The 26,441-nt window shown below is 41.2% G+C and overlaps 1 protein-coding gene across 2 annotated transcripts in view; it reads right to left on the reverse strand.

The window, feature by feature from the left end:
- The window catches only part of Sccpdh (saccharopine dehydrogenase (putative)), a 29,823-nt gene extending 5,301 nt beyond the window's left edge, over positions 1-24,522 (reverse strand). Inside the window, exons 1-10 of one of the 2 annotated variants that reach the window (XM_029554113.1) lie at positions 24,225-24,522; positions 22,204-22,316; positions 16,201-16,281; positions 11,981-12,110; positions 11,323-11,372; positions 9,014-9,144; positions 7,757-7,874; positions 6,155-6,274; positions 6,010-6,066; positions 1,001-1,112 (exon numbers count right to left, since the gene is read on the reverse strand). In XM_029554113.1, the coding sequence (XP_029409973.1) occupies positions 1,001-1,112; positions 6,010-6,066; positions 6,155-6,274; positions 7,757-7,874; positions 9,014-9,144; positions 11,323-11,372; positions 11,981-12,110; positions 16,201-16,281; positions 22,204-22,316; positions 24,225-24,507 (1,195 nt within the window). In that variant the 5' untranslated portion in view covers positions 24,508-24,522. Of the gene's footprint in view, positions 1-1,000; positions 1,113-6,009; positions 6,067-6,154; positions 6,275-7,756; positions 7,875-9,013; positions 9,145-11,322; positions 11,373-11,980; positions 12,111-16,200; positions 16,282-22,203; positions 22,317-24,011 lie in introns of both variants that reach the window. The other variant, XM_008849147.3, reaches the window with a different exon arrangement.
- Between the last annotated feature and the right edge of the window lie 1,919 nt (positions 24,523-26,441).

Genomic DNA, 26,441 nt, shown 5'->3' on the forward strand with positions numbered 1-26,441 from the left:
ATACCTTCTTTTGAGTTGTTGGCCAGGGTGGCCAAAGGGACTCCCAGATAGTAACCCAGCATGGAATTGGGAAAATGAACATCAGACCCCAATCTTATCTAAAGGAATATTGACAACTGACTGCTGCTATATGAGGAACAGCTGATCTTCCTAAAACAAAGACCTCTAGATAGGCTGACTAGACTAGATTCACCAGATGGACAAGTAGTGGGGAATGGCTGGGGGTGCCAACAACACAGTGGAAGCAGTAACAACAGAATATAAGGGCTCTAGCGGGGCGAGGGAGGCTATGGGAGGGTGCCATCTGGGAAGTGGGTGTATAGTTGAATAACGCTTGGGATGTTCTGTGTGATACACACACACACACACACAAATCAACAAATTAAAAAAATGATTTATATTTGAGGAGGAAGCATGGAAATTTGTCATGTTAATTAATAGAGATGATAAACATTACCATTGAAATCTACCCGATGACTTTATAGACATACACAGGTGCCAAGGATCCGAGTGCAACTGATTATGACTAATAATAATCAGATACATACAGATTAGAGATGCATGCACCAATTTCAGTGTTATTAGCAAAAACAATGAGTCTTTCTGTAATAAACAGTATACTTTAAAATTAAATGGAGATCTTTCTTAAAGATTAAAAACTCATTCAATTTTATGTCTTACAGGGCTTATACTGAGTTCAATACTATATAACTGTATTAATTCAACAGCAAACCTAAAAATTTTATTACCACTTTTGAAAGAGATGTATTGTTGCTCTGAAAACTGTTATTGAGTATGTTAAAGCTGTAATGAAATGCTTCTTCTAAAAAAATAAAATATTAAAAAATAAGTAAAGGGAAGAGAAATGGAATGACAGAATAAATGTTATCATTGTTTAGATTAAAAAAATATTGTAATATGTACCAGTATATCAGTATATCACTTATTAGTTTAAGACAATGTAAAAACCTCAAGCACCCTTAAGTCATATGCAACATACCTGGCCCCTTCACTTGAGTACAAATTTTGATATTTGGTTTGTTCTTATCAGTACTAAAGCCCTGGCTGTATCCTTGACCGAAGAATGTCATTGTAAATGATGTGCCATCCATCTGTGAAACAAGGCAAAGGGTGTGTTTAATAAATATGTCCTTTTCTTTTAGAACACAAGAAACCTTACTACCATACTTCACGAGACACTTTCAATAGATAAAAACGTCAGTATATCACCTACTATGGTATCTCTCATTTTTTAAGATGGGGCAAGTTACTTCTTTGAAACTATAATCTAAGACTGTGTGAAGGGGAGGGAGGTGATAAGAAACAGGGATAAGGGAAAATAAGGGGCTAGAAAGATGGCTCAGTGGTTAAGAGCATTTGCTGCTCCTCCAGAGGCCTGAAGTTCAATTCCCAGCACCCATATCAGTCGGTTCACAACCACCTATAACTTCAGGTCCAGGGGATTCAGTGCTCTATTCTGGCCTCCAGAGGTACCTGCACTCACATGCACATACACATACACACACAGACACACACACACAGACACACACACACAAAGAAATAAAAACGCAGGGCTGGAGAGATGGCTCAGCAGTTAAGAACACTGGCTGTTCTTGCAGAGGACCCAGGTTCAAATCCCAACACCCACATGGCAGCTAACAACTGTCTGTAACTTCAGCATCAGGGGATCCGAAGCCCTCTTCTGCCTTGCATGGCACGGTTGCATTTGCATACATGCAGGTAATACACTCATACACATAAAATATTTTAAAAAAAAAGAAATAAAAATGCAATTTAATAAAAGAGAAAGATGGAGCTGGAGAGATGGTGTTAGGGTCCGTGACTCGGTGGGTCTCTTTAGGAGAACAAATGCACGAGTATGGAGATGCAAAAATCAAGCAGAGTTTTATTAGGCCAGCTAGCTGGGGCCGACCCGTCCTTCCAAGACACGCAGGTCTGGTTGGAGCGATTGACCCCGAGGCAATTTCAGGTAAAGATTATATAGGCTCCCATAACCATTACACAAAAGCCTGCGCTTATACAACCAATAGTTTCAAAGCAAGCATTTCACAAACCAATAACTTCAAAACAAGAAAAATGTTACAACTCCCTTCAGGTGTCTCAATCGGGGAGCCTGGTACGACTCTTTCTTGTTATCTTGTGTAAGCAGACATGACATGACACAAAACAGGTCAGGCTCTGGGGACTGTAGCACTTTGCCCCTATCTCCGGATGCCTGTGTCTCCAGTTGAGTTAATTGGTTACAAGCAGTAAATTCAAACAAGCAGTAAATTCCTCTTTCCCTAACAATGGTTCAGCAAGGAACACCTGGTGGTCGTGCAAGACCATCGTGTCACGCATCATGGGTGGTGTGATGGTGTTGGGGGGATGCCACCTGGCAATTTGGTATGGAGATTTAAATACCCTCTGGGAGGTTGCTAGTCTGCCCTGAGGTGGTGGGCCTGTAGGGAAGTCGGGTTTTTTAAAAATTTTTATTTTTATTTTATGTGTGTGAACTCCAGTTCTAGGGGATCCAACACCCTTTTCTGGCCTCTACAGCCATCGCACACACATGGTACACCTACAAACATGCAAGCAAAACATGTATATGCATAAAATAAAAAATACTAATTTTTTTTTTAAAAAAAGAGCAAGTTGATTCTTATGTTGTGGTATAAAAACAACAGAACCATTAAAAGTGAAGGAAAAAAGCTGGTGGTAATTTTCATGGGAGAGGGACAGCATGGATATCTGGTTGTAAATATCTAAGTGACAAGCCAAAAAGAACAAGCAACTAGACATGAACTGCTTAAAAGATGTAAACATTCAACTCAGTTACATTCTAAAAGACCTATTTTAGCATCTTTACAATCATTAAATCTATGAATAAAGTGAAAAATAATTTAGTCATGATTAACAAAAGTTTTATTAACTAAGGGTCAAGATACTATGCTAGGTTCTAAGATGTAACTACAACAGGGCCTTGTTTTTTAAATTTTTATTTATTATTTTTATTTTATGTGTTATGTGTGTATTGCCTGGATGTAAGTAAGTGCACCCGTGTCGTGCAATGCCCACAGAGGTCAGAAGAGGCTGAGGCTGTCGGATCCCCTGGGACTGGAGTTACAGACAGTTGTTAGCTGCCATGTGGATGCTGGGATTCAAACCCAGGTCTTCTGCAAGAACAACCAGTGTTCTCAAACGCTGAACCATCTCTCCAACCCTGGCCCTTGTCTTTTTTAAAGCTTACAACATACTAAGGGAAGGAGATATAAAAATTTAACAAATCTAACAAATTCAAGAAAAGTTCAGAAGATAGCATTATTAAATTTCTGAGACAGAGGGTAGGATTTTGAAATGTAGTCTTCTTTTTTTTTGGGGGGGGGTCTTTTTGAGACAGGGTGTCCCTGTAGCCTCAGCTGTCTTGGAACTCACTATGTAGACCAGGTTGGCCTTGAACTCGGAGATCCACCTGCCTCTGCCTCCCGAGTGCTGGGATTAAAGACATGTGCCACCATGCCCGGTGGTGTATTCTTTAAAAAAAAATTGTTTTTATTCTATGTGTATGAATGTACCACCTGCAAGTATGTAAGTGCACCGTTGTCCTGTGATGCTTGTGGAGGTCAGAAGAGGATGTCAGATCCCCTGGAACTTGAGTTAAGGATGGCTATTAGCCTCCATGTGGGTGTTAGGAACCAACCCCAGATCCTCTCCAAGAGTAGCTAGTACTCTTAACCACTGAGTCCTCTTCTCCAGCCCCCTTTTTTTTGGAGACAGGGTCTTGCTTTGTTGCCCAAGTTGAACTTGAACTCATGGTCCTGCTAACCTGTTTTTCATGTGCCAGGATGCTAAGTGTTATAGTATCCTTGATCAGGGCTTAGTGGAGGTCTATTAAGGAAAGCTATTTGCTACCCAAAACATAAAACAATTCAATTGGGCCAGTCAATCACCTTGTGAAGGGAGCAGGAAGGCAGGTTCGCCTTGAGCCATGCTAAAGAGATAGGAGGAATAATATCTCTTTAATGAGATAGTGTGCTTTTCCTTCCCAAAAGTCCTTTCTCCTAGCAGGCCAAAAACACTGATACACATAAATTAAATCTTAAACATTTTTAAAAAATGACAAACATGATAAATTTTGTTTTGTGCATTTTACAATTAGAAGAAAAAGAGATTGGGCCTGGACCAAAGAACACCTGATGGATTTGGGAAAAAAACTAGAATGATTCTAGCAAGAGAATCATGAAGGGTGAAGGAATCTGAGGTTAGGAAAGAAGAGAAAGAACTTATGGAGAGGTAGGAGGTAAAATCTAGAGAGAAAAAGAATCATCAGATGGGGCCAGGAGGAAAACTGATCAAAAGCAGTAGTCATGGCTAAGACTCAGGCTAATTTGAATTTAGGATTCACTACATTCTAGCTATGTGAACTTACACAAATAACACCCTCAATGACAACAATACCTTTACCTCAATGGCTGCTGGAGGCCTCAGATTAAAACACACCGTCGAGCGGCTGCGATACTACAATACAGTCAATGCTTAAATTGTTCAGAGCACAGTAGGGGAGATCAGCCTTGCACTGGACAGTACTTCATCCCGAAATAGCAAAGATGATGACAATGAGGAAAATGATGGCAGGTCTCAGGGAGGACTTCAAGGGGAACACAAAAGATGCTCTCAATTCTTTCAGGGATGTAAAAGGAGGAACTGTTTGCAGACAGGGAAAAGGTCTGCAGATAGGTAAAGTTCTGAAACAGCAGCTACAAGACAGAGGCATGACTAATGAAAAGTAACAGGATGAGCAGGAGATGCTACAAGTCCACTGGTAAGGGAGGGGAAGGGATGGAACAACTGTGGTGCTCAGCAGGGAACTCTCAGAAGTGCCTGGTGTAAAGATGAAGACTCAGTGACTCAAGGTCTAACTTGGGACTAGATTTATAGTCAAAGAGACAGTCATGTCGTTGGGGATATGACTAGACACACAGCAATTGACTTTATCTGCTATAGAAATCCAGGTTGTATGGGAGAGGAAGTGAAACTTGGGGGAAAAGGGAGGCAAATACAAAGAGATAAAAGAAAAGCTGAGGAGCAAAAATATCTGATGTCTTTTTTAAAAAAATATTTATCATAGGTGCTGGAGAGATGGCTCAGGGGTTAAGAGCACTGACTGCTCTTGTAGAGGACCCAGATTCGATTCCCAGCACCCACATGGCAACTACAAACCGTCCTTTTTAAATATTTTTCAATATTTTATTTTTATTTTATGTGTACAAGTATATTGCCTGCATGTATGAGTGCACCCATGTCATGCAATGCTGCGGAGGTCAGAAGAGGGCTACAGATTCCCCTGGATCTGGGGTTAAGGGCAGTTTGCAGCTGTCATGTGGGTGCTGGGAATCGAATCTGGGTCCTCTACAAGAGCAGTCAGTGCTCTTAACCGCTGAGCCATCTCTCCAGCTCCAAAATATTTGATGTCTTAAGTAAAGAAAAAACAATGTCTGGAGCTAGATGGCTGGGTTCTCAATACAACCTGGCCACTTACTATCTATGGGATAAGTGAGCATGGGCAAGTTTCTTAGCTTCTCTTACCTTAGTTTCCAAATCTGCAAAATGGAATAATAGTAATAATACCTACTTTCAATGGGAATATGAAAGATTTATGTAAGGAATGAGAGTACCTGAACACTAGAAGTGACCCAAGACTTAGTTGTTACTGTCACTGCATGGAGGCCAAAAGTACACACTATTTGGGGGCCAGTAAGATGACGGAGCAAGCAGGTGAAGGCATTTGCACCAAGCCTGATGACCTGAGTTTGATCCCCGGGACCCACATGGGGGAAGGAAAGAACCAACTCCTGCAAGTTGTCCTCTGACCTCCACATGTGTGCTGTGGTACAGGCACATCCACATGTATAAGCGCACACATGTGTACACACATACACACACACACACAAATGAACAAATAAAGTTTAAAAAATATATTATTTTGGAGATCTGGACATAAAGTATTACCTGTTTTTGTGTCGGACCTTGTTTTGAAAAATAACCAAAGGAAAAGAGCCATGGGAACTAAAGGAAAAATAAACAAACCTTCAGTGATATTTTCAAAACTTCATAATATTTCTAAAAATCTTATTTCATAAAATATCTTACTTACTTTTACAAGAAGTTGCCTTCCAATGCTAAACTTCACAAAGACTAAAAAGAAAAGTCCCGCAAACATCAGCTTAATAACTGAAGTGATGCCTCCCACAGTTACATAAGCAGCATACTGAACCTGGATTGATGATATAAAGTCAGAATATTATTCCCATATGAAGAATGGTGGCTGCTTTATGTCACAAACATAGAACAAGGCAGTTTCCATTTTTTTAAAAAAAATTATTTATTTTTAATTTAATTTTGACAGGGTCTCCTTAGTCCCAGCCTGCCTGGAAGTCTCTACGTGGAACAGGCTGGTCTTGATCTCAAAGAGATCTGCCTGCCTCTACCCGAGGGCTAGAATTAAAGACGTGGAACACCACACCCAGGAAAAAAATTTACTTTTAATTTTATGTGTTTTGCCTGTATGGATTTAAGTGTACCTGTGTTATACAATGGTCATGGAGGTCGGAAAAGGGCGATAGAGTCCCCTGGAACTGGAGTTACAGATGGTTGTTAGCTGCCATGTGGGTGCTGGGGACTGAACCCAGGTCCTCTACAAGAGCAGTCAGTACTCTTAACCACTGAACCACGACTCCAGTCCCAGTAGTTTCCATTTTAAAGGAATTACTAAAAATGGTAATTACCTTCCTCTATTTGAGCACAAAGTCACATAATCTACAATATATCGGAGTCTAGCCACAAGACATTATTGCTCCTTCTAAGAGAAAATATACTCTCCACCATTCATCTGTTTGGTTTTTTGTTTGTTTGTTTTGTTGTTTTTGATGCAGGGTCTCATTCTGTAACCCAGGCTGGAATGAAACTTACTACATAGTCTAGACTGGCCTTGAACTCATAATATTCCCTGCCTCAGCCTTTTGCATGCTGGGATTACAGGCATGAGCCACCATAACTAGCTTGTCCTCCACCTTCAACTTGAGATACTTTCTTCTTGAGGTCTTTAGCAGTGGGAGAAACCACTTCCTTCACCAAAAGGAGTCTGCTGGTGTTCCAGAGATAGAAAGGAGAGCCAAGGGCAGGAGGTCAAAGACCTTTCCAAAAACCATTATAGGAAGAGTTCTAGCAGCTCAAACACTAAGAGAAGATGGCTGGGTGCTTACATTAGAACTGAATTTGTTGGTACTGTATTACACTAGAACATAGGCAGTAGGCCAGGTTTAATTATTGGGCAAGACGATTATCATGTCCCTTATCTAATCATATATGCATTATTTTTTATGATTTTCTGATTTATAAGCACACAAAATATGCTGGGATGCATATTATATTATATTTAATTTTATATTAAATATGCTGGGATGCTAGAACAAACACAGGTGGGGGATGGAGAGATGGCTTAGTAGTTAAGAACACTTGATGTTCTTCCAGAGGATCAGGGTTCAAGTCCCAGCACCCATATGGCAGCTAATAACTGTTCATAACTCCAGTTCCAGGGGATATGGCCCCCTCTTCTGGCCTCTGTGGGCACCACATGCATGTGGTACACTTACATACATGTAGGAAAATCACTCATACACATAAAAATAGTATTTTAAAATAAAATAAAATAAACACAGGATTATACTTTATTAATAAATAAGACGTGTTTCCTTACTGGTGATTCCTCTAAGTTTTCATGTAAGTAACGCTGAGTCCGCTTCACAACAGATGTATCAGATCCCAAGAAAGGAATGGAATATGTGCTGAGTTCTCTACAATAAGAAACTGGCCACCTACAAGACAGTCATAGAGATTTTGCATTTTTTTCAGTTACTCCAGTGATCACAACTTCAGCTTGTATTTTTTGTTTTGTTTTTCTTGGACAGGGTCTCCCTTTGTAGCCCCAGCTGGCCTGGAATGCCCTATGAGACCAGGCTGGCCTGAGTCTCACAGAGATATGTCTGCCTCTGCCTCCTGAGTGCTAGGATTAAAGGCACACATCATTGTGCATGGCAATAAATTTTTGAATTAAAAAAAAAAAAATCAAAAAAATTTTTTTGTCTCTTTTTTTTGTCATCTTCCAATAAACCCCAGCTGGCCTGGAACTCACTGTGTAGAACAGGCTGGCCTTGAACTCACAGAGATCCGCCTGCCTCTGCCTCCCAAGTGCTGGGATTAAAGGCATGCATCACCACACCCAGCCAAGAAATTTTTCTTAGAGTAATTAATAAAACTGTAAGATGTGCTTTTAATTAAAGATTTGTCTGGTAGTTCTTCCTTTGTTCCTCACAACTACACCCAAACAAGCAGCAAATGCAAACATGCTACCCACACCTGCATAACTCAACCGTTTTCCTACAACTTCCCTAAACATTAAAGACCATTCAGTGGCCAGCTTTAATGCCTATCTGCTAAAGTTCTCACATATAAGTGATACTCACGTTGATTCATTAGTATATGTTAAGATGATCCCATTTTAAGATGCTAGTTTTTTGTTTTTTTGTTTTGTTTGGTCTTTTCAAGACAGGGTCTCCCTGTAGCCCCAGCTGTCCTGGATTCACTATGGAGACCAGGCTGGCCTCAAACTCACAGAGATCTGCCTGCCTCTACCTCCCGAGTGCTGGGATTAAAAGCATACACCACCACACCCAGCCAAGATCCTAGTTTTTTATAGCATAAAACTTAACTGAAATTTAATTTTGATATTGACAGTGAGATGTCATCAGAAAAGTCACTTCTGAAAGCATTACATATGTGTAGTATATAAAGTATTTCAGCTTAGACAAGTATGCTAATTAACTTTATCTTTGAAAATACTCCTGAACTTATCACAAAAGTCTCCAAGTTTTTCAAAATGGCACAATTAACATCCAACCAATAGCAATATACACAGACTAGAAATTACTAAAGAATAGATTTTGAATTGATGTACCTTCTTTTCAACTTTGAACCAACAATTGGGACAGGTTTCAGACATGATGCACTTCGTAGTTTTCTCAAACTACTCTTATCTCCAAAACCACAAATTGCTGACTTCCAGGTACCATCATGAATACACAACCCCTAAGAAAACATTTCAGGAATTAAAGAAACATATCTTAAGGATAATTGCTGAAAGATAAAACCAAGTAACATAAAATTATTATGAATACTTCACCTTGTCTTGAGCAAGCATAATCCCTTATTTAATAATCTTGAGATGAAGTTTCATGACCAACTAGGCAGTAGTCACTAGCTTGATTATATTCAGCATTTACCAACACAAGCCCTTTCTTTCCCTACTTATTCATGCTCTCTATAAAATTACCTTCATTTTATCATTTTAACTCAACTCATTCTCCTTCAAAAGCAACTACTCTAATTTTATACCCATTCTATGCTGATTTCTTAAAAATTCAAGATACATTCATGTGCACATTTGTAAAGCATACACAACATATACTGTTCCTGTATCCACTGTTACACCTGGTTTCTCATCAATTTCCAATACCTCTTATTTTAACCCCAAGTTTTTGTTTTCTCACTTTATTCTTAAAAAAAATTGAAGTTCAATAGTGATTTTTTTTTTAACGTTCTGAGACTGGGTCTCACTATGTAGCCCCAGCTAGCCTATAACTGGCTATACAGATCAGGCTGGCCTTGATCTCACAGAGATCCACCTGCTTCTACCTCCCAAATGCTGGGATTCAAGGCATGGCCACCATACTTAGCTAATAATGTGGTTTATATTTTAACTTCTTTCCTTTAATTCTTTTGTTTCATTTGTTTTATAGTTTTTTGTTATTGTTGTTGGTTTTTTTTTTTCCTTTCCTTTCCCTTTCTTTTTGAGTCAGGGTCCTCTTGTAACACCAGCTAGCATGAAACTTACTACATAAACTAGGCTGGCTGTTATTTCATAAAGATCCACCTGCCTCTGCTTCCTGAGTGCTGGAAGCAAAGGTGAGCATCACCACACCTGGCTAAGGTATGTTTTTATTTTTGTTTACTTTGTGTGTATGTGTGCGTGTGTGCCACATGTCTGCAGGTAAGGCCAGAACAGGGTGTCATATCCCCTGGAACTAGTAATAGGCAGTTGTGAGCAGTGCTGGATGTGAGTGCTGAGAACCAAATTCAGGTCTTCTGTAAGAGCAGCAAGTGTTCTTAACCACTGAGTCATCTCTCCAACCCATTTGGGTGTTTTTGGGGTTTTTTTTTTTGAGATAGTCTCATGCAAGCCAGGCTGGTCTTGAATATACTAGGTATACTAGGTTTTTTTTCTTTCTTTTCTTTTTTCCATTTTATGTGTATGCGTGTGTTGCCTGAATGTAGGTCAGTGCACCCATGTTGTGCAATGCCCGCGGAGGTCAGAAGAGGCTGTCGGATCTCCTGGGACTGGAGTTAGGGATAGTTGTTAGTTGCCATGTGGGTCTTCTGCAAGAACAACCAGTGTTCTTAACTGCTGAGCCATCTCTCCAGCCCAGTAAGTTATTTTTTAAACTTGATGGTCATCAATACATTTTTAAATTTTATTTTTGTTTTTTATTTATTTTTATTATATGTATGAGTGTTTTACCTGCATGTATGTAAGTACACCAGATAAGTGCAATACCTGTAGAGGCCAGAAGGAGGCAACAGATTCCCTGGAACCAGAGTTAGACAGTTATTAGCCACCATGCGGGTGCTGAGCCATCTCTCCAGCCCTAATGCATTTTTAAAATAATATAATCTTCCTTACATACATGCAAACTGGTCATACACAAAAATAATTTAAAAATAACACTAGTATAATCTTCCAGAAAGGATTACATTGGTTATAGGTACATGTTAGTCAGTTTTCCATCACTATAATGAAATACCTGAGATAATCAAATTATGAAGTCAACTTATTTTGGCATCTCTGCATTGGCCCTATCTTTGTGTCTTTGTTATAATACAGGTCAAATACCCTTTATCTGAAATTTCTGGGGCCAGAAGTGTTTCAGATTTATATTTCCAACTTTGGAACATTTGCATAGGCTTCACCAGTTAAGTATCCCAAATGTGAACTATTCTAAAATCTAGAGCAGGTGATGTACACCTGCAATCCCAGCACTTGAAAGCAGAGCCAGGAGGATCATCCTTTCTGAAATTAAATATAGTGACTCTTACACCAAATTAGAAATACATGTGCATTTTATTCTAAATCTTTTTCAAGAGTCTCATGCACCACTTTCAAAATATTTTTAGTATTAACTTGAAAAAGCACCTACACAGAAAACTAACCTCAGGTCCTGAATGAATAGTCAGGAAACTTTCCACAGCAGTCAAAGTACCTAAAAGAACAGGAGAATGGCAAAAATCAAATAAAACCTAAATTATTCAGTGAGGACAATATAATGAACTATTCCTAATAAGGGGGACACTTTTGTTAAGACTACAGCTGAAATAAAAGAGAAAATTTGTGCAGACAGTTTTATGTTATCATACACAGATTACAAAACAGTTAAGGCCAGGTGAACTGTCAGAAAGAAGAGTTTATCATAAACTCTAACTGGTAGTGTATTGACAAACTCTTCTGTAGTATTTAAACTATCAATGCTAAGAATCTTCTCCAGTAAGACAATAGCTTAACTTACTCATCCTGGAAGGTTCATCACACAGTTCTCCAAAAAAAAACACTCTTCGTGATGGCTTAAAAAATACTTAAAACTAGGGCTGGAAATACAGCTCAGTGGTAGAGCACTTGCCTAGTATGTGAGAGGCTCTAAGTTCAGTTCCCAGCACAACAAAGCAAAAAAAAAAATACTTAAAATAAGTCTGCTAAAATAAAACATCACAGGGTGAAGATGTGGCTCAATGGTAGAGTATCTAATAATCACAATTACAAACATGAAGCTCTTCTGTTGTGAAATTCACACACTGCTTATTGATCAGTAATTACCGTTCATTTTATTTCTGGTATAGATCACTCCCAGGTCTGCTGGAATGGAGTCAAAGCCACTGCTTCCAATGATATAAACCCCTTTTTCTGCAGCTTTCTCATGATACTTTGCCTGCATTAGCTCCAGAAACTAAAAAATCCAGGACAAAAATTTGAATCAGAGTTTATAGAAACACCCAGAACAATACTAAATGACTTTTCTTAAAAACAATGCAATTAAACTGAAAATGCTAACCAATTTAGCTCTGTAGCAAAATAATGTCAAAATGTTTTCTTATTTGGAAAATACTAACTGTATGCCACATGTGACAGGTAGTACAGACCATGAGCTCGTCCAACTCAGAGACTATGATTTCAGAATGAGTTTTAACTATGAAAGTTATACCTGTTATACAAATTAAAGAAAAAAAAAACATCAAAAATATTAGCCCAGATTGCATTAGCCAGATGAGCCTTACAGACATGTATCTATACATAGGGTGTGGGAAGGAAATGACAGACGAGACAAAGAAATGGCTGTTCAAATCCTTTCCCTGTTTCTAAATACTTTTTAAAAAATATTTTATTTATTATTTTTATTTTATGTGTATGAGTGTTTTGCCTCCATGTATGTAACAGCACCACGTGCATGCAATGCCTGCAGAGGCCAGAAGAGGGTGTCAGACTCCCTGAAACTGGAGTTATGGATAGTTGTTACCACCATGTAGGTGTAGGAAATGTCCTCTTCAGAACAGCAAATGTTCTTAACTGCTGAGCCATCTCTCCAAAGCCCCTAAAAACTTTTTTAAAAAATGCTCAGATGAACACAGGGCCTTGTACAAGTTTAGGCAAGAACTGTACAACTAAGCCATATTCTCAGCTAAATCAAATTTCGTGTTTTAGATTTATAGACAAAAGAGTATTAGGGTTCCCATGTAATTAAAACCCAGTGTCTCCCATTAATAATGCCTTCTGCACAGGCTTTTGTTACAATTAATGAACTGACACTGATAAATTATTAGTAATTAAATCCCCCTTCTCTTTTGAAGCGCCAATACTGGGGATAGAACCTAGGGCCTCAAACACACTAAGCAAGTTGTCTATCACTGAAGCTGTATCCCCAGTCCTTGCTTTACTGTGCATTTGGGCACAGGGTTTCACAAGTTGTCCAGGTTAGTCTTGAACTCACTCTGTAGCTCAAACAGGCCTTGCACTTTTTGAAAAATTCCTGCCTCAGCTTCCTGAGTAGCTGAGATTACAGGCCTGGCTTAAGGTCCATTCTTAATTTGGATTTCTGTAGATTTTCCCAATGACCTTTTTCTACTCCAAGATCCTATCCTGAACACATCATCACATCTAGCTGTCCTGTCTCCTTAGACTCCTTTTAGTAATGACTGTTTTTCATACTTTCCTTAATTTTGACTTGATAGTTTTGAGCAGCATAGATCAGCCTTTTTTCTCTCTCTCTCTTTTTGAGACAGGGTCTCCCCGTAGTCCCAGTTGGCCTGGAACTCACTATGTAGACCAGGCTAGCCTTGAACTCACAGATATCTACCTGCCTCTGCCTCCTGAGAGCTATTTTGTAATTACTACAATTTATCTAGTGTTTTCCTCAAGATTAAACTGGGGTTACTTCCTTGGGAAGAAGGTATTAGCCTATCAACCTGATTTAGTAATTTTAAATAGTTTATTTTTTATTGTTTATGTGCCTGATGCGGCAGGGGGAGAGAAAGACATGCTGCAACATGCATATGGGACTCAGAGGATAGCTCTGTGGAGTCACTTCTCTTCTTCCATCTTTATATAGGTTCCAGGGATCAAATTCAATTTACCAGGCTTGCAAGGCAAGAACCATTACCCATTGAGCCATCCTGTCAGCTTGGCTTACTAATGCTAATGCTGACCTTGGACATCTGGCTGAGGTAATGCTTTGCCTGGCTTCTCCCCTATAAAGTCATTTATTCTTCCTGAGGGCAGGACAGCTATCTACATTATTTGGATTTTTGATTGATTCCTTCTTTTTCAAAACAAAATTTTTATTATTTTATTTTATGTGTATGAGTGTATTGCACCTGTGTGGCAAAGTGCCCACAGAGGTCAGAAAAGGGTATCAGATTCCCTGGAACTAGAGTTACTGGTTGTTAGCTGTCATGTGGGTGATAGGAACTGAACCCAGGTCCTCTGCAGGAGCAGCCGGTGCTCTTAGGCACTGAGCTAGCTCTCCAGCCCCCTTCCTCTTTTTTTTTTTTTTTTATCTTTACTTGAACTCATAGAGATCTGCCTGCCTCTGCCTTCCAAATGCTGGGATTAAAGGTGTGAGCTACCATATCTGGCTTTTTTCCTTTTTTATGCTGGGGACTGAACCCAGGGAGCTCTGCTTGCCTACCACAGAGCTAAATTCCTGACCCCATCTTCTATCTCTTCTTATTACTATTTTCAAATTGGGTTATTTGTATTTCCATTACTGATATATAATAGTTGTCTATGGGGGCTGAAGAGATGGTTCAGTGGGTAAGAGCACTGGCTGCTCTTGCAGAGGCCCAGGGTTCAAGTCTCACATGGCAGATAACAGCTGTCCATAACTCCAGTTCCAGGGGAATCTGATGCCCTCTTCTGACCTCCACAGGCATTGCATGGCATGGGTGCACTTACATCCGTGTAGGCAATACACTCATACACATAAAAATTTAAAAAATAATTTAAAAAACTAGTTGTGTATGTATTCTGGATCTCTGTTGGGACTTGGGGGAGGCTACATGTTTTGTTTTTTTTTTTTTCGTTTTGGTCTTTTCTCAAGGTCTTGGAAACAGAACCCAGGGACCTATGCATGCTCTATCTCTGCACATACTTTATTCCCAAATGCAAAGTCTCACTAAACACATCACAGTCACAGAAGAGTACTGAAGGGCAGTTAGGAATGTCAGGGTAATCCTTACTCTGGTCTTGTTTTGCACCAAGGTAAATAAGCAACCAGGAGCAAGACTCGGGTGAAGTGAGTTCTGGATAGGCAGGGACAAAGTGCAGACCTCTTAGGCTTTCATACTTTTTGTGGTAGCTTACAAGATAATTTACAAGATAAGTTTTTCATAACATTCTATTCTCTGAAACATAGGAATTGGTTTTTTTAAAAAACATGTTTCCTTCCTCCTCTTTATCAATTTTGGCCATTTACACTTTCCTAGTATTTCCCAATATATATTAACAATCGATAATCTCTAAGCATGGATTATACTGGCTTACTGGTGATAATAATCAGTAGAGACCACAGAGAAGGTGAAGGGAAGGTGAGTGCCAGTTAGCACAGGACTTCCATAGTGACACAAACCAGAAGTCCTAGTTCCGTTTACTAGGTGTGTGACTCTGAACAAATGACTTAACCTCCTAAAGCTTTTATTTCTTCATCTATAAAACGGAAGAAGATAACTACAGATACGTTTTCGAATACTTATATAAGTTGCTTAGCACAATGTTTGGTATGTGACAAGCACTAAATAAATGTAACCATTTAAATTTATTTTTATTCATATGTATTTGGAGAGGGGTGCTGGGATTGAACCCAAGGCTTCACACATACTAAGAACATGGTCTACCACTGAATTAACCACCCAATCCCTCATTTAAAATTTTTAAGTTGAGAGACTTTTATTTTGTTTTGAGAGAGGGTCTCATATAGTCAAGGATAACCTTGAATTTCTGATCCTCCTGCCTCTACCTCTGGAGTTATGGGATTATAGGCACATGCCACCATGCCTAGTTTATGCAGTGCTGTGAATCAAACCCAGGGTTTTATGCATGCTAAGCAAACATTCTACCAATTCAGCTATATCCCCAGCCCACGTTGAGGGGATTTTATGTTTATTTTATTTTTCTGTAATGTTTAAAGGGACCAATTTTTAAAAGGGAATTCATAATGAAAAAGTTACTAAGACAAAGAGTTTGAGAATTACCCACAACATACTACATTCAACTCACACCCTTCAGTAACTACAAAAATCAGCACACTCCATATACAAAGGGAATAACTGAATACATGTAGAAGCAGCATTTTAAGAAAACTGAAGCTAAGACCTTATCCCTCAGGGCTCTCCTTCAAGCTGTAAACACACCACCACAAAAGCACCCTCTCTAAATTCAGGACAGAGTCAACTTCAATGTCTCTATAAAATGGAGCTTAATATGCTTCCACTTCACTTCAGAAAAGTCATCTGAGCTTAGTTCAGTCTTCTTTTTGTTCTACATACCTGAGGCTCCCCACAGATGTCAATGTAGCTTGTTCCATTTTCAATACATGCTTTTACTATAGGTTCTCCATAAAATCGATACTGGGGAAAAAAGAAATCCAATACGTTACTCTTGACAAGTTTAACTGAACCATATGCCATTTAGGGCTGGGAGATGGCTTGGTGAAGAAAACACTTGCCACAGATGCATGAGGATCTAAGTTCAGATCTCCGGAACCCATGTAAAAAGTCTGACATGACACTGTATATCTGTAATCCATAACTCCTATCTATAATTCTGGTACGCCTATGGCAAAATGGAAGGTAAGAGGAGAACCCCTGGAGGTGTGTAGGCCAAGTAGCAGGTACATGCCATGGTAAACACCAAGAGACCGTTAACAAGATCCTAAGGTTGTCCTCTGACCACATGTGCACTGTAGTACACAAGTGCCTGTATTCACACAGGAACACACACACAGACACAGACACAATAGCATACATGCATGCATGCACAAATTACATGAGCCAAATGACATTTTATTCTTGGAGATACAGTCTTGGTTATCAAAAAACCAAATGTTGGGCTGGCTAGATAGCCCAGCAAGTAAAGCCACCTGACACCAAGCCCAATGACATGAGTTTGGTCCCAGAGACCCATATCACACATGGTAGGAGAGAACGGACTCCTTTGGTTTGTCCTCTGACCTACACACACACACACACACACACACACAAGGCACAATGGACTCAGGGGCATGCATGCTTGTCTCTAATTCAAAACAAAATTAAAAATTTTATAAAAGAAATAATTCATGTGAGATGGATCCAAAAGAACAAGGATTTGCAGGAAAAAAGAAAAACAACAAAAGCATATGTACAGGTATAAGAAGAGGAAACAGGTACAGCTGCAACGCACAAGCTGGCCCAGCAGGAAGCAGCAAGGGGGGAGTCTAGAACTGAATGCCGAGGCCAGATGAAGCACGATCGTGAGAGCCAGACTGAGTTTGAGCTTTATCTTTACTACATTACTGAGCTCTTCTGGAAGATTTTAAACAGTGGTTTAAGATGTGTAGCATAGACAGCACACCCTCCACACAGTATTAGAAAACAAACCTGGATGCAGTAAGAAAGCATAAGGACTAAACAAAGGAAGAGGCAGAGTACACTAAAGATGAGATATACTAAAAGGCAGAAATGGGGGCTGGAGAGATGGCTCAGCAGTTAAGAGTACTGGCTACCCTTGTAAAGGACCTGGGTTTGCTTCCCAGCACCCACATGGCAGCTAATAACCATCTGTAACTCCAGTTCCAGGGGATCCGATGCCCTCTTCTGACCTCCGTGGGCATTACATGACATGAGTGCACTTAATATACATGCAGGTAATACACTCGTACACATAAAATAATTTTTTTAAAGGCAGAAATGATTAGACTTCCTGATTAGCAGGGCCGGACGTGCAAGCTAACAGCTAGTTATCACTATTAACAAACCAAATTTTGTTTTAAATAGGAAGAGATGTGGGCATGGTGGCACATGCCTTTAATACCAGCACTCAGGAGGCAGAGGCAGGCGGATCTCTGTGAGTTCAAGGCCAGCCTGGTCTACAAAGCGAGTTCCAGTCCAGCTGGGGCTACAGAGAGACTCTGTCTCAAATACAAAACAAACAAACAAAAATAGGAAGAGAAGGTTTAAGGTTGTTTAATGTTAAAATAATTTTCTATGCTTACATGATAGTAGACCTTCCAAATTACTTTTGCTCAAACTCAAGGAATTAAAATAAAAATGTTCTAAATGTTTCAGCCAGGTGTGGTGGTACACCTTTAATCCCAGCACTTGAGAGGCAGAGGCTGACAGAGCTTGTGAGACTGAGGTCAGCCTGGTCTATATAGCAAGTTTCAGGCCAGCTGTGGCTACAGAAAGACACTGTCTCCAAAAAAAAACGTGCTGAAGAGATGGCTCTGCACTTGGGAGGCAGGGGCAGAGGCAGGTGGACCTCTGAGTTTGAGGTCAGCCTGGTCTACATAATGAGTTCCAGGCTAGCTGGGGTTACAGGGAGACCCTGTCTCAAAAAACAGCAAAAACAAAAGAAAAGAAAACAAAAAAAGACACACAAAAATGGAATAGTTAGAAGGATACATGAAATTAGGGAACTTTTAAAGATGGGTGACATTGTTAGTTAAGTGCTGTCAGAAATAATCCAACAGGGGCTAGAGAAGTGGTCAGTAGTTACAAACACATACTGCTCTGGCAGAGGATTTCCCAGCACCCAAGTCTAGTGCCTCAAAATCACTTGTAACTCTAGCTCCAGAGAATCCAACGCCTTCTTCTGGCTTCCACTGGCACCTGTACGTATGTGTTCATGCACATATGCACATAATATGAAATAAAATCTTAAAAAAAAGAATCCAAAGAAGATGAAAAATTGGTAAGTGATCCAATAAAGATAAGAACATAGGTGTTGGAGAGAAAGCTGAACAGTTAACAGCACCTTCTGTAACTCCAGTTCCAGGGAATCCAATGCCCTCTTCTGACCTCCATGGGCACTGCATGACACCAGTGCTTACATACAAGCAGGCGATACACTCATAAAATAAAAATATTTTTTAAAAAAAGGAAAAATGCAGGGGCTGGAGGGATGGCTCAGCGGTTAAGAACACTGGTTGTTCTTGCAGAAGACCCAGGTTCAAATCACAGCACCCACATGGTAGCTGTCTGTAACTCCAGTTCCAGGGGATCGGACAGCCTCTTCTGACCTCCTTGGGCATTGCACAACATGGGTGCACTCACTTACCTACATGTAGACAATACATGCATACACATAAAATAAAAATAATAAAATTTTAAGAAAAAAAGAAAAAGAAAAAAATGCAATTATAAACATAAAGCCTTCAAATGTCATGCCCAATAGGAACAGTTTTTCTCCTTGTGACAAGAAATAAAGACAGGGTACATGGAGGCAGGTAAGTATACAGACAGATCTGGTAGTACAAACACAAAGAAATTCTGTCCTGGCAGTTTCTAGTTTCATAGGGAAAAAAAGGTACACACCTACAAACTTGGCACTTAGGACACTGAGGCAGGGAGAATGCAAAGTCTGGGGCCAGCCTGGCTTGCACAGCAAGAGACCCTTTCAAAAGACATAAAGGGCTGGAGGAGGGAGGGAGGGAGGGAGGGAAGGAAGGAAATTTATCAGGTAAGAGTAAATGGAATGAGAAGAAACTCTCAGAGTATAAAGCAAAAAATTGGAAAACTGTTGCTTCAGAGTAGAAGAGAACAGCCAAAGGAAATGCAGAGCTTCTGGGGTGCAGAGTATAAGATGAGTGTCACTACATATTTGATGTGAGACCTGTTGGCACAGAGATGCCCATTACCAGGTGAAGAGCTAGACTAACCGGGTTGGGGTTTTTCCAGAGTACTGAGGAAAGAAGGACGAGGGAATTGGCTGAGGGAATGTTTCAGTGATTACAGCAATGGACTTAAATAGATAGAACCTAAGCTATGAGCTGAATTATGGCTGGAGAGATGGCTCAGTGGTTAAGAGCACTGGCTGCTCTTGCACCTATGCGGCCGCTAACAACTGTCTATAACTCCATTTCCAGGGGATCTTTCATCCTCTTCTGGCCTCCACCAACACTGCACATATGGGGTGCACTTCCATACATGCAGGCAAAACATTCATGCACATAAAATAAAAAAAATAAGCCAGGAGTGGTGGCGCACGCCTTTAATCCCAGCACTTCGGAGGCAGAGGCAGGTGGATCTCTATAAGATCAAGGCCAGTCTGGTCTGCATAGTGAGTACCAAGTCAGCTAGGGATATAGGAAACCCTATTTCAAAAAGACCAAAATAACCAGCACTTGGGAGGCAGAGGCAGGCGGCTCTGTGAATTCAAGGCGAGCCTGGTCTACATAGTGAGTTGCAGGACAGCTGGGGCCACAGGAAGACCCTGTCTCAAAAAAGACCAAAAAAAAAAAAAAGACCAAAATAATAATTTTCAAAAAGAATGAGATATTTAAAATAAACATTTTAAATACACATTTATTTAATTGCAATACAAAACACCTTTTTGTTTTCAATTTTAAAATTACTAGCATTGGGCTGGACAGATGGCTCAGGAGTTAAGAGCACTGACTACTCTTGCAGAGGACCTGGGTTCAATTCCCAGCACCCACATGGTGGCTAACAACCATTCCTATTTCCAGTTCCAGGGGATCTGATGTCCTCTTCTGACCTCCAAAGGCAATGGATAACATGGGTGCACTTACATACATGCAGGTAATACACTCATATACAAAAACTAAAAACAATAAATTAAAAATAAAATAAAATTACTAGCATTTTAGATGTTCAGTTTTCCAATGCATTGTCAGTTATGATGGCTTCTTTGGATCAGTAGGTATTACCAATTATCATCTTGTTACAGGTCAAAAGTCTAGAAGTCACCTCTTTCATGCTCAATATCAAATATAAGAACAAAAGCTTTTTTCCTTCTAAAATATTAAAATATTGTGAATCCAACCAAAACTTTTTTTTTTCTTTTGAGACAAGGTCTTGCTAGCTGGCCTCAAACTTGAGATCCTCCTGCTTCTGCATCCAGAGTGTTGGGGTTAGAACCGTAAGCCACCACACTCAGATCACCCAAACACTTTTAAGCATCTCTGTTACCACTATCCTAACATTTGTCTGGCTTGAACAATTCTGTTGGCTCCTTTTTGTTTGGCTTCTTTTTGTCTCAGAAGCTGAAGAACTTGAAAATGAAATCAGATCTCCCCTTGCTTTATTTTAAACCATTTAATGACTCTTGGTCACCTTTAAAAGAAAACTCAAATCCCAAGCATGGCTGTGAGGTCTGCCATGACCTAGTTCCTGGGGTCTCCCCAACATGCCTTCTATTTCTCTGCCTGGCTCCTGATGTCACTTTCTTCAGTCTTGGCAAAAAGAGTCTCATCTCAGGACCTTTGTGCCTGCCTTCCATGAACCGAGTTCTTCTCAAATACTCTTACATCTTACTCTTTCTTCATTCTGATCTCTGTTCAAATGGCAATTCCTCAGAAACATGTCTGGACACCGCCCCACACCTATGGCAGGCTAGTATGCCAATCTCTGCATCTGGCTCTGCTTCACTGACTTTCACTTCCTATTATAATCTTCTGTTGCTATCTGCCCCACAAAGGTAAACACAGAGGATTTTCTGTTTACCACTGTGTCCTAGTTGCCTAGAATAATGCACTTTACTCAATAAATAATGAACAAAATTAATTCCTTTTTAGTTTCTACCTTTTGTGTTTTTAACCTATATATATATAATATAAGAACAATTAGGGTTATATATGTAAACATTTAACAAATTTTTATATTTATTTATTTATTTTATTGTATGTGGCAGAGGGTGCACACATGCCATAGTGCACATGTGTGGGCCGAGGGGATTCAACTGAGGTTGTAAGGCCTTGGGGCAAACATATCTAAGTGCTGAGCCATCTTGCCAGCCCATTAAACATTTTTTATAGTTAAAAAAAAGGAGTAGGGGGGCTGGAGAGATGGCTCGGTGGTTAAGAACACTGGTTGTTCTTGCAAAAGACCCGGGTTCAATCCCAGCACCCACATGGCAGCTGACTGTAACTCCAGTTCCAGGGGATCCGACAGCCTCTTCTGTCCTCAGCAAGCATTGTACCACACGGGTGCACTTACCTACATGCAGGCAATACACGCATACACATAAATAATAAAAATATTTTTTTAAAAAAAGGAGTAGGGTGGGGGAAGTCTATTCTTCATTGCTATACCTAATGAGCAAATCAGAACATATTTCTGAATACAGTGTCACAGAAAGCCTGTCACTGGTTTGGAAGACTCTGGCTGCATCAAATTTGTTCTGACAAGAAAAGTCTCCCTATATGGGATTGAGGCCTTCATCCAAATCTTCTGTTCTCTGCCCTTATGCTCCCCTGAATATAAAACACCAGCTTTTGCTAGAAATGAACAGATCGTTTGTTCTGATACAAAGAAGGGTTGATTACTTACAGGTCCTACGCAGTTGAGGACAAGTGTCGTCTTTGTAGCCATTTCATCAAGTGAGGCTGGATTACTGATATCACAAATTATTATTCCGACCTCAGATGATAGTGTTGGTCTTCCTAAAATTAAAAAAAAAGTATTTAAAGCAAATCCTAGTACAACATTAGTGCTTCTGGATCTTCTTTTTATTGTAACCAGTGACAGCAAATTTCCTAAAGGTACTAAAATACTGAAAACTCACAAACTAGAGATATAACAGCTTTCAATCAGGGAATAAAGAGGAAAATGAGGAAAATGGAATTAATACTAAAGGCTACTAAAAACTTACTACTAATCTTTTACAACTTTGTGTAACATGAAAACTAGTTTAGATGCTGAGTAGATGATTGTTCTGATTTCCTTGCCACTAAGAAACTTCTATTACAAAAACAGTTTCACACCAGCTATTACATAATTACATATAATCCAAATACAGGGAATAGGAGGATACTGTCAATACCCCCACCACGAGAACAGAAGAGAGCTCTGAAGTGAATTCATGTTTAAGTAGTCCAGACTATATAACACCACCCAAGCTTATAAAGAAATAACTGGAATTAACTGACCCAATACAGCAATGAATGCAAGTCTCCACTGATCAAGGTATAATTCCCATGGTAACAATTTTGGTGATACAAATGGTAAGTAACAAGGGCAAACGGTAAGTAACAAGGCTTTAACTAGAGTCTCTCACTGAGAAGAAAAAAGAAATGGATGAATGTATTTTAATAATGACATTATGTTTTCTGGAAAAATAAAAGTCTTGTCAAGATTCTGTGTGTTGGCAATGGTAGCACTGACTCAGCGTTACGACAGTCAGCTTGCATGCTACCCATGCATAACTGCAAACAAAAGATTCTGTATTCCCACTCTAAGCAGGCTGTGTGTGGAACTGCAGGATTAAAGGGCCAGAAACAGTGCCGAGCATGTGTGATTTGTCTAAGGTGGAGATTTGTCAAACTTCAAGACTAGATTTCGAAGCTAGGTGCTTCCCCCAGTCGGAAAGGTAGGGTCTGAGGCGTCTCTCTGCTGCTCCCCACGCCCCCACACACACATAGCACACAGGGCCTAGGCCTAGCATGGAAAAGACCATTCAATATCATTGAACAAATAAATATATGTTGAGTAGATGCTGACAGAAGTAAACATTCAAATCAGAAAAGGGAGAAGAAAAAAAAAAAAGACTTTTTATGAAGAATCTGACTCCAGAAGCCGGGTAGGGTAGCACAAGCCTGGTATCTCAGTATCTAGGAAGATGGGGCAGAGGATCCCTGGTTTCAGGCCGGCCCACACTGCCTCAAACAATTCAAAACAAAACGACTACTGAAGGAGTCTCATAACCATTAAAAAATAACGGGCTGGAAGGTTAACTCGAGTGCAATGTATGCTCAGTACATACAGTCCTGGATTCAATCCACAGCACCAATAGGTCAATAAATAAATAAATGCACTACAAACTCTCTTTTCTGTCCCCAAACACAAAGCCAAAGGCGAGTACAACTGACCTACATGAACTCCACATCTCATTTCCCTTTCCGACCAACAGTACCAAGATCCCTCCAAGCCCATCCAATATGCCGGATGTAGACCGAGATGGACCGAAGTTCTCGACTCTTTCACACAGTGGGGATCCCCAAACCGCGGGGGAAGCTGGCCGCGACCCTCGGGGAGACGCCCTCCCCTCCCGAGCCTTGCGCCCTCCGGAGCCGCCCCCCGGGGGACCTGCGAACCCCGCCGCGCCGGGCCGCCCTGCCCGTTCCACCCCGCCGCGTTACCCAGCTTCTGGGCAGCCTTCTCCAGCACTTGTTGCAGCTTCTCCCTGGAGCGGCCCGCCACGGCCCAGGGCAGACCGGGGCTGAGCTCCCCGGCCGCCTGCTCCCGGGCCACCTCCTCTGTCACGAACTGGCCTGTGAAGCCAGACGCGCCGAACACCACCAGGTGGAAAGGCCTCTGCTCCGTCGCCATGGCGAGTCCACAGCGAGCCTCACCCTGACGCGGGCTGAGTCCACGGCGCCTGCGCCTCAGGCCGCAACCCCAGTACCGGGCGCAACAACCGCCGCCGTCCTGCCGGCGGTCCGCTGAGCTAGAGCGCCGCGCTCCCTTCACGCGGCAAGCGGGCGAAGACCGCAGCCACGCCCCCGGTCCCGCCCCCTCGCGGCCCCGCTTGGGCTCGGCCCGCTCCTCCTCGGGTGGCTTCGGCTGCTCGGCTTCGGGCCAAGGCTCAGGCGGCCCGTCTGCGTCGGTGGCGGACAGCAGTGGTCTGCGGCCCATGGTCCTTGCAGTCCCGCGTCCCGTACCGCTCTGACCACTCGAGGCGTATGTCCTCTCGTCCTCCCAGAGGCGGCCGGTTATTCTCGCTTCCCCAGGGCATTGCGAAAAAGAGAGTCAGAGATATCCGGACGGTGGAGGGGGTCGCCCACGCCCGAGCGCTGGAGCGCTCGAAACTAGGGGATGTTTGGGAGGTGGAGGCGGAGAGGGCGCGTACTAGCCACAGGGAACGCTGGTGGCAGAGGGAGTCGGTACTGTCTTCAGCCTTTCTGGTGGTGAATTCGTCAGAGACCATTGCTTTCGACTAGGATTTGCTTTAAAAGAAAATTATTATATACACGTGTATTTGTGTATATGAGTGCATGTGCGACTCAGAGCACAACTTGAGGGAGTCTGGGGATCGAACTGAAGTCGTCGGGCTAGGCGGCAAGCGCCTGTACCCGTTCAGCCATCCTGCAGGCCCTCACCAGGTTCCGAACTTGGGACTAGAGACCAAGCCCATCGCTGCTGAATGAAACTTATTGGGACGTCATAAACGCATAGCAGAATGTCCAGGGTTCACAGCAGCTGAGCCAGTTTATCTAAATGAACTGTAGCCAATTAAGCTGTTCATTTTACCTTATTTACATTTTTCTGTAAATTCTTCTTGACCTTAATGCAGCTCAGGTTTTCTTAGAACCAGTTCTGGTTTTGAGGGCTGCCCAATTTGCCAATCATTTTTTAGTGGATTTTTGTTTTTCAAACTTATCTAAAGTATTTTGTTGTTTTGTTTTGACACAGGTTCTCTACATAGCCCCAGCTACCCTCAGGCTCTGGATCCTCTGCATCAGCCTCCTGAGTCTTAGGATTCTGAACATGTGACACCACCACCCCCATACGCGCGTTTTTTATTTTGTTTCATTTTGTTTTCTTTTAATGCTGTGTTAGCTTTCCAACATTGTCTTGAAACATATAAGATAATTATGAAGAGGGAAAGGTTGTGTTGGTGTCTCTGTTCCTTGATCATATGTGCCTAATGCTCTTTGCCCCAGTGGTCATTTGGGTGCCAATGATTAGAGCTCCTAAGTAGAGCAAATTGCTCACAACGTGTCCAGGAAGAAGTGGATAGGTCCCACAGCACTCCCCAGTGGTTTAAGGACTTGACATTTGGCTGCCCAACAAAGTTTTCACCACCTCCAAATAGTGCCACCTGGAGAACCAGGTCTTTAACACTTGGGCCTTTAGTGAACGTTCAACATCCAAACTATAGCATGCTGTAGATATAAGCTAGCTCTAATTTTTAAAACTGTCATTTATATCTGGTACATGTAAGAAGTCCTCTCATTCCCAGAGAGCCACCTCTGTGTTAGGCTCCGAAGCTGGTTCTGTGAATACATGACTAGGCCAAGGTCACTGCTCTCCCTAATTGGGGAGTAAATGGTTTAAATGCCATATAGGTAGCAAATAAGGAGCGGAACTAACTGGGAAGAATAAGCAAGAGAAGACCCTTGTCCCAGGTTGATGGTGTCAAACGCTGCTGAGGGCCCTTGGGTTACATGGTATTCGGTATGATCCATTGAAGAAGGAAGTGTTCTGATAGGAACCTAGTATTGACATAAATGAACAGGGTTTAGAACTTAGATGGTTTAGAAAAATTGAGGGAAGGACAAGAGTTCATTTAGTCAAACAAACATTTTTGGAGCTGGAGCAAGCTCTCATCAGCTAAGAGCACTGGCTGCTCTTGCAGAGGACCCAGGTTTGGATCCCAGCACTCACAAGGTGGCTAACAACTATAATTCAGTTCTAGGGTATCTTACACCCTCTTCTGCTCTTTGTAGGCATTGCATGCATGTGGTGAATCAACAGGCAGGCAAACTTTTTTTTTTTTAATTTTGTGTGTATATGTGTATTGCCTGCATGTAGGTAAGTGCACCTGTGTTGTGCAATGCCTGCAGAGG

This window comes from Nannospalax galili, unplaced genomic scaffold (assembly GCF_000622305.1).
Source record: "Nannospalax galili isolate Female #2095 unplaced genomic scaffold, S.galili_v1.0 scaffold543, whole genome shotgun sequence".
NCBI classification, from domain to species: domain Eukaryota; kingdom Metazoa; phylum Chordata; class Mammalia; order Rodentia; family Spalacidae; genus Nannospalax; species Nannospalax galili.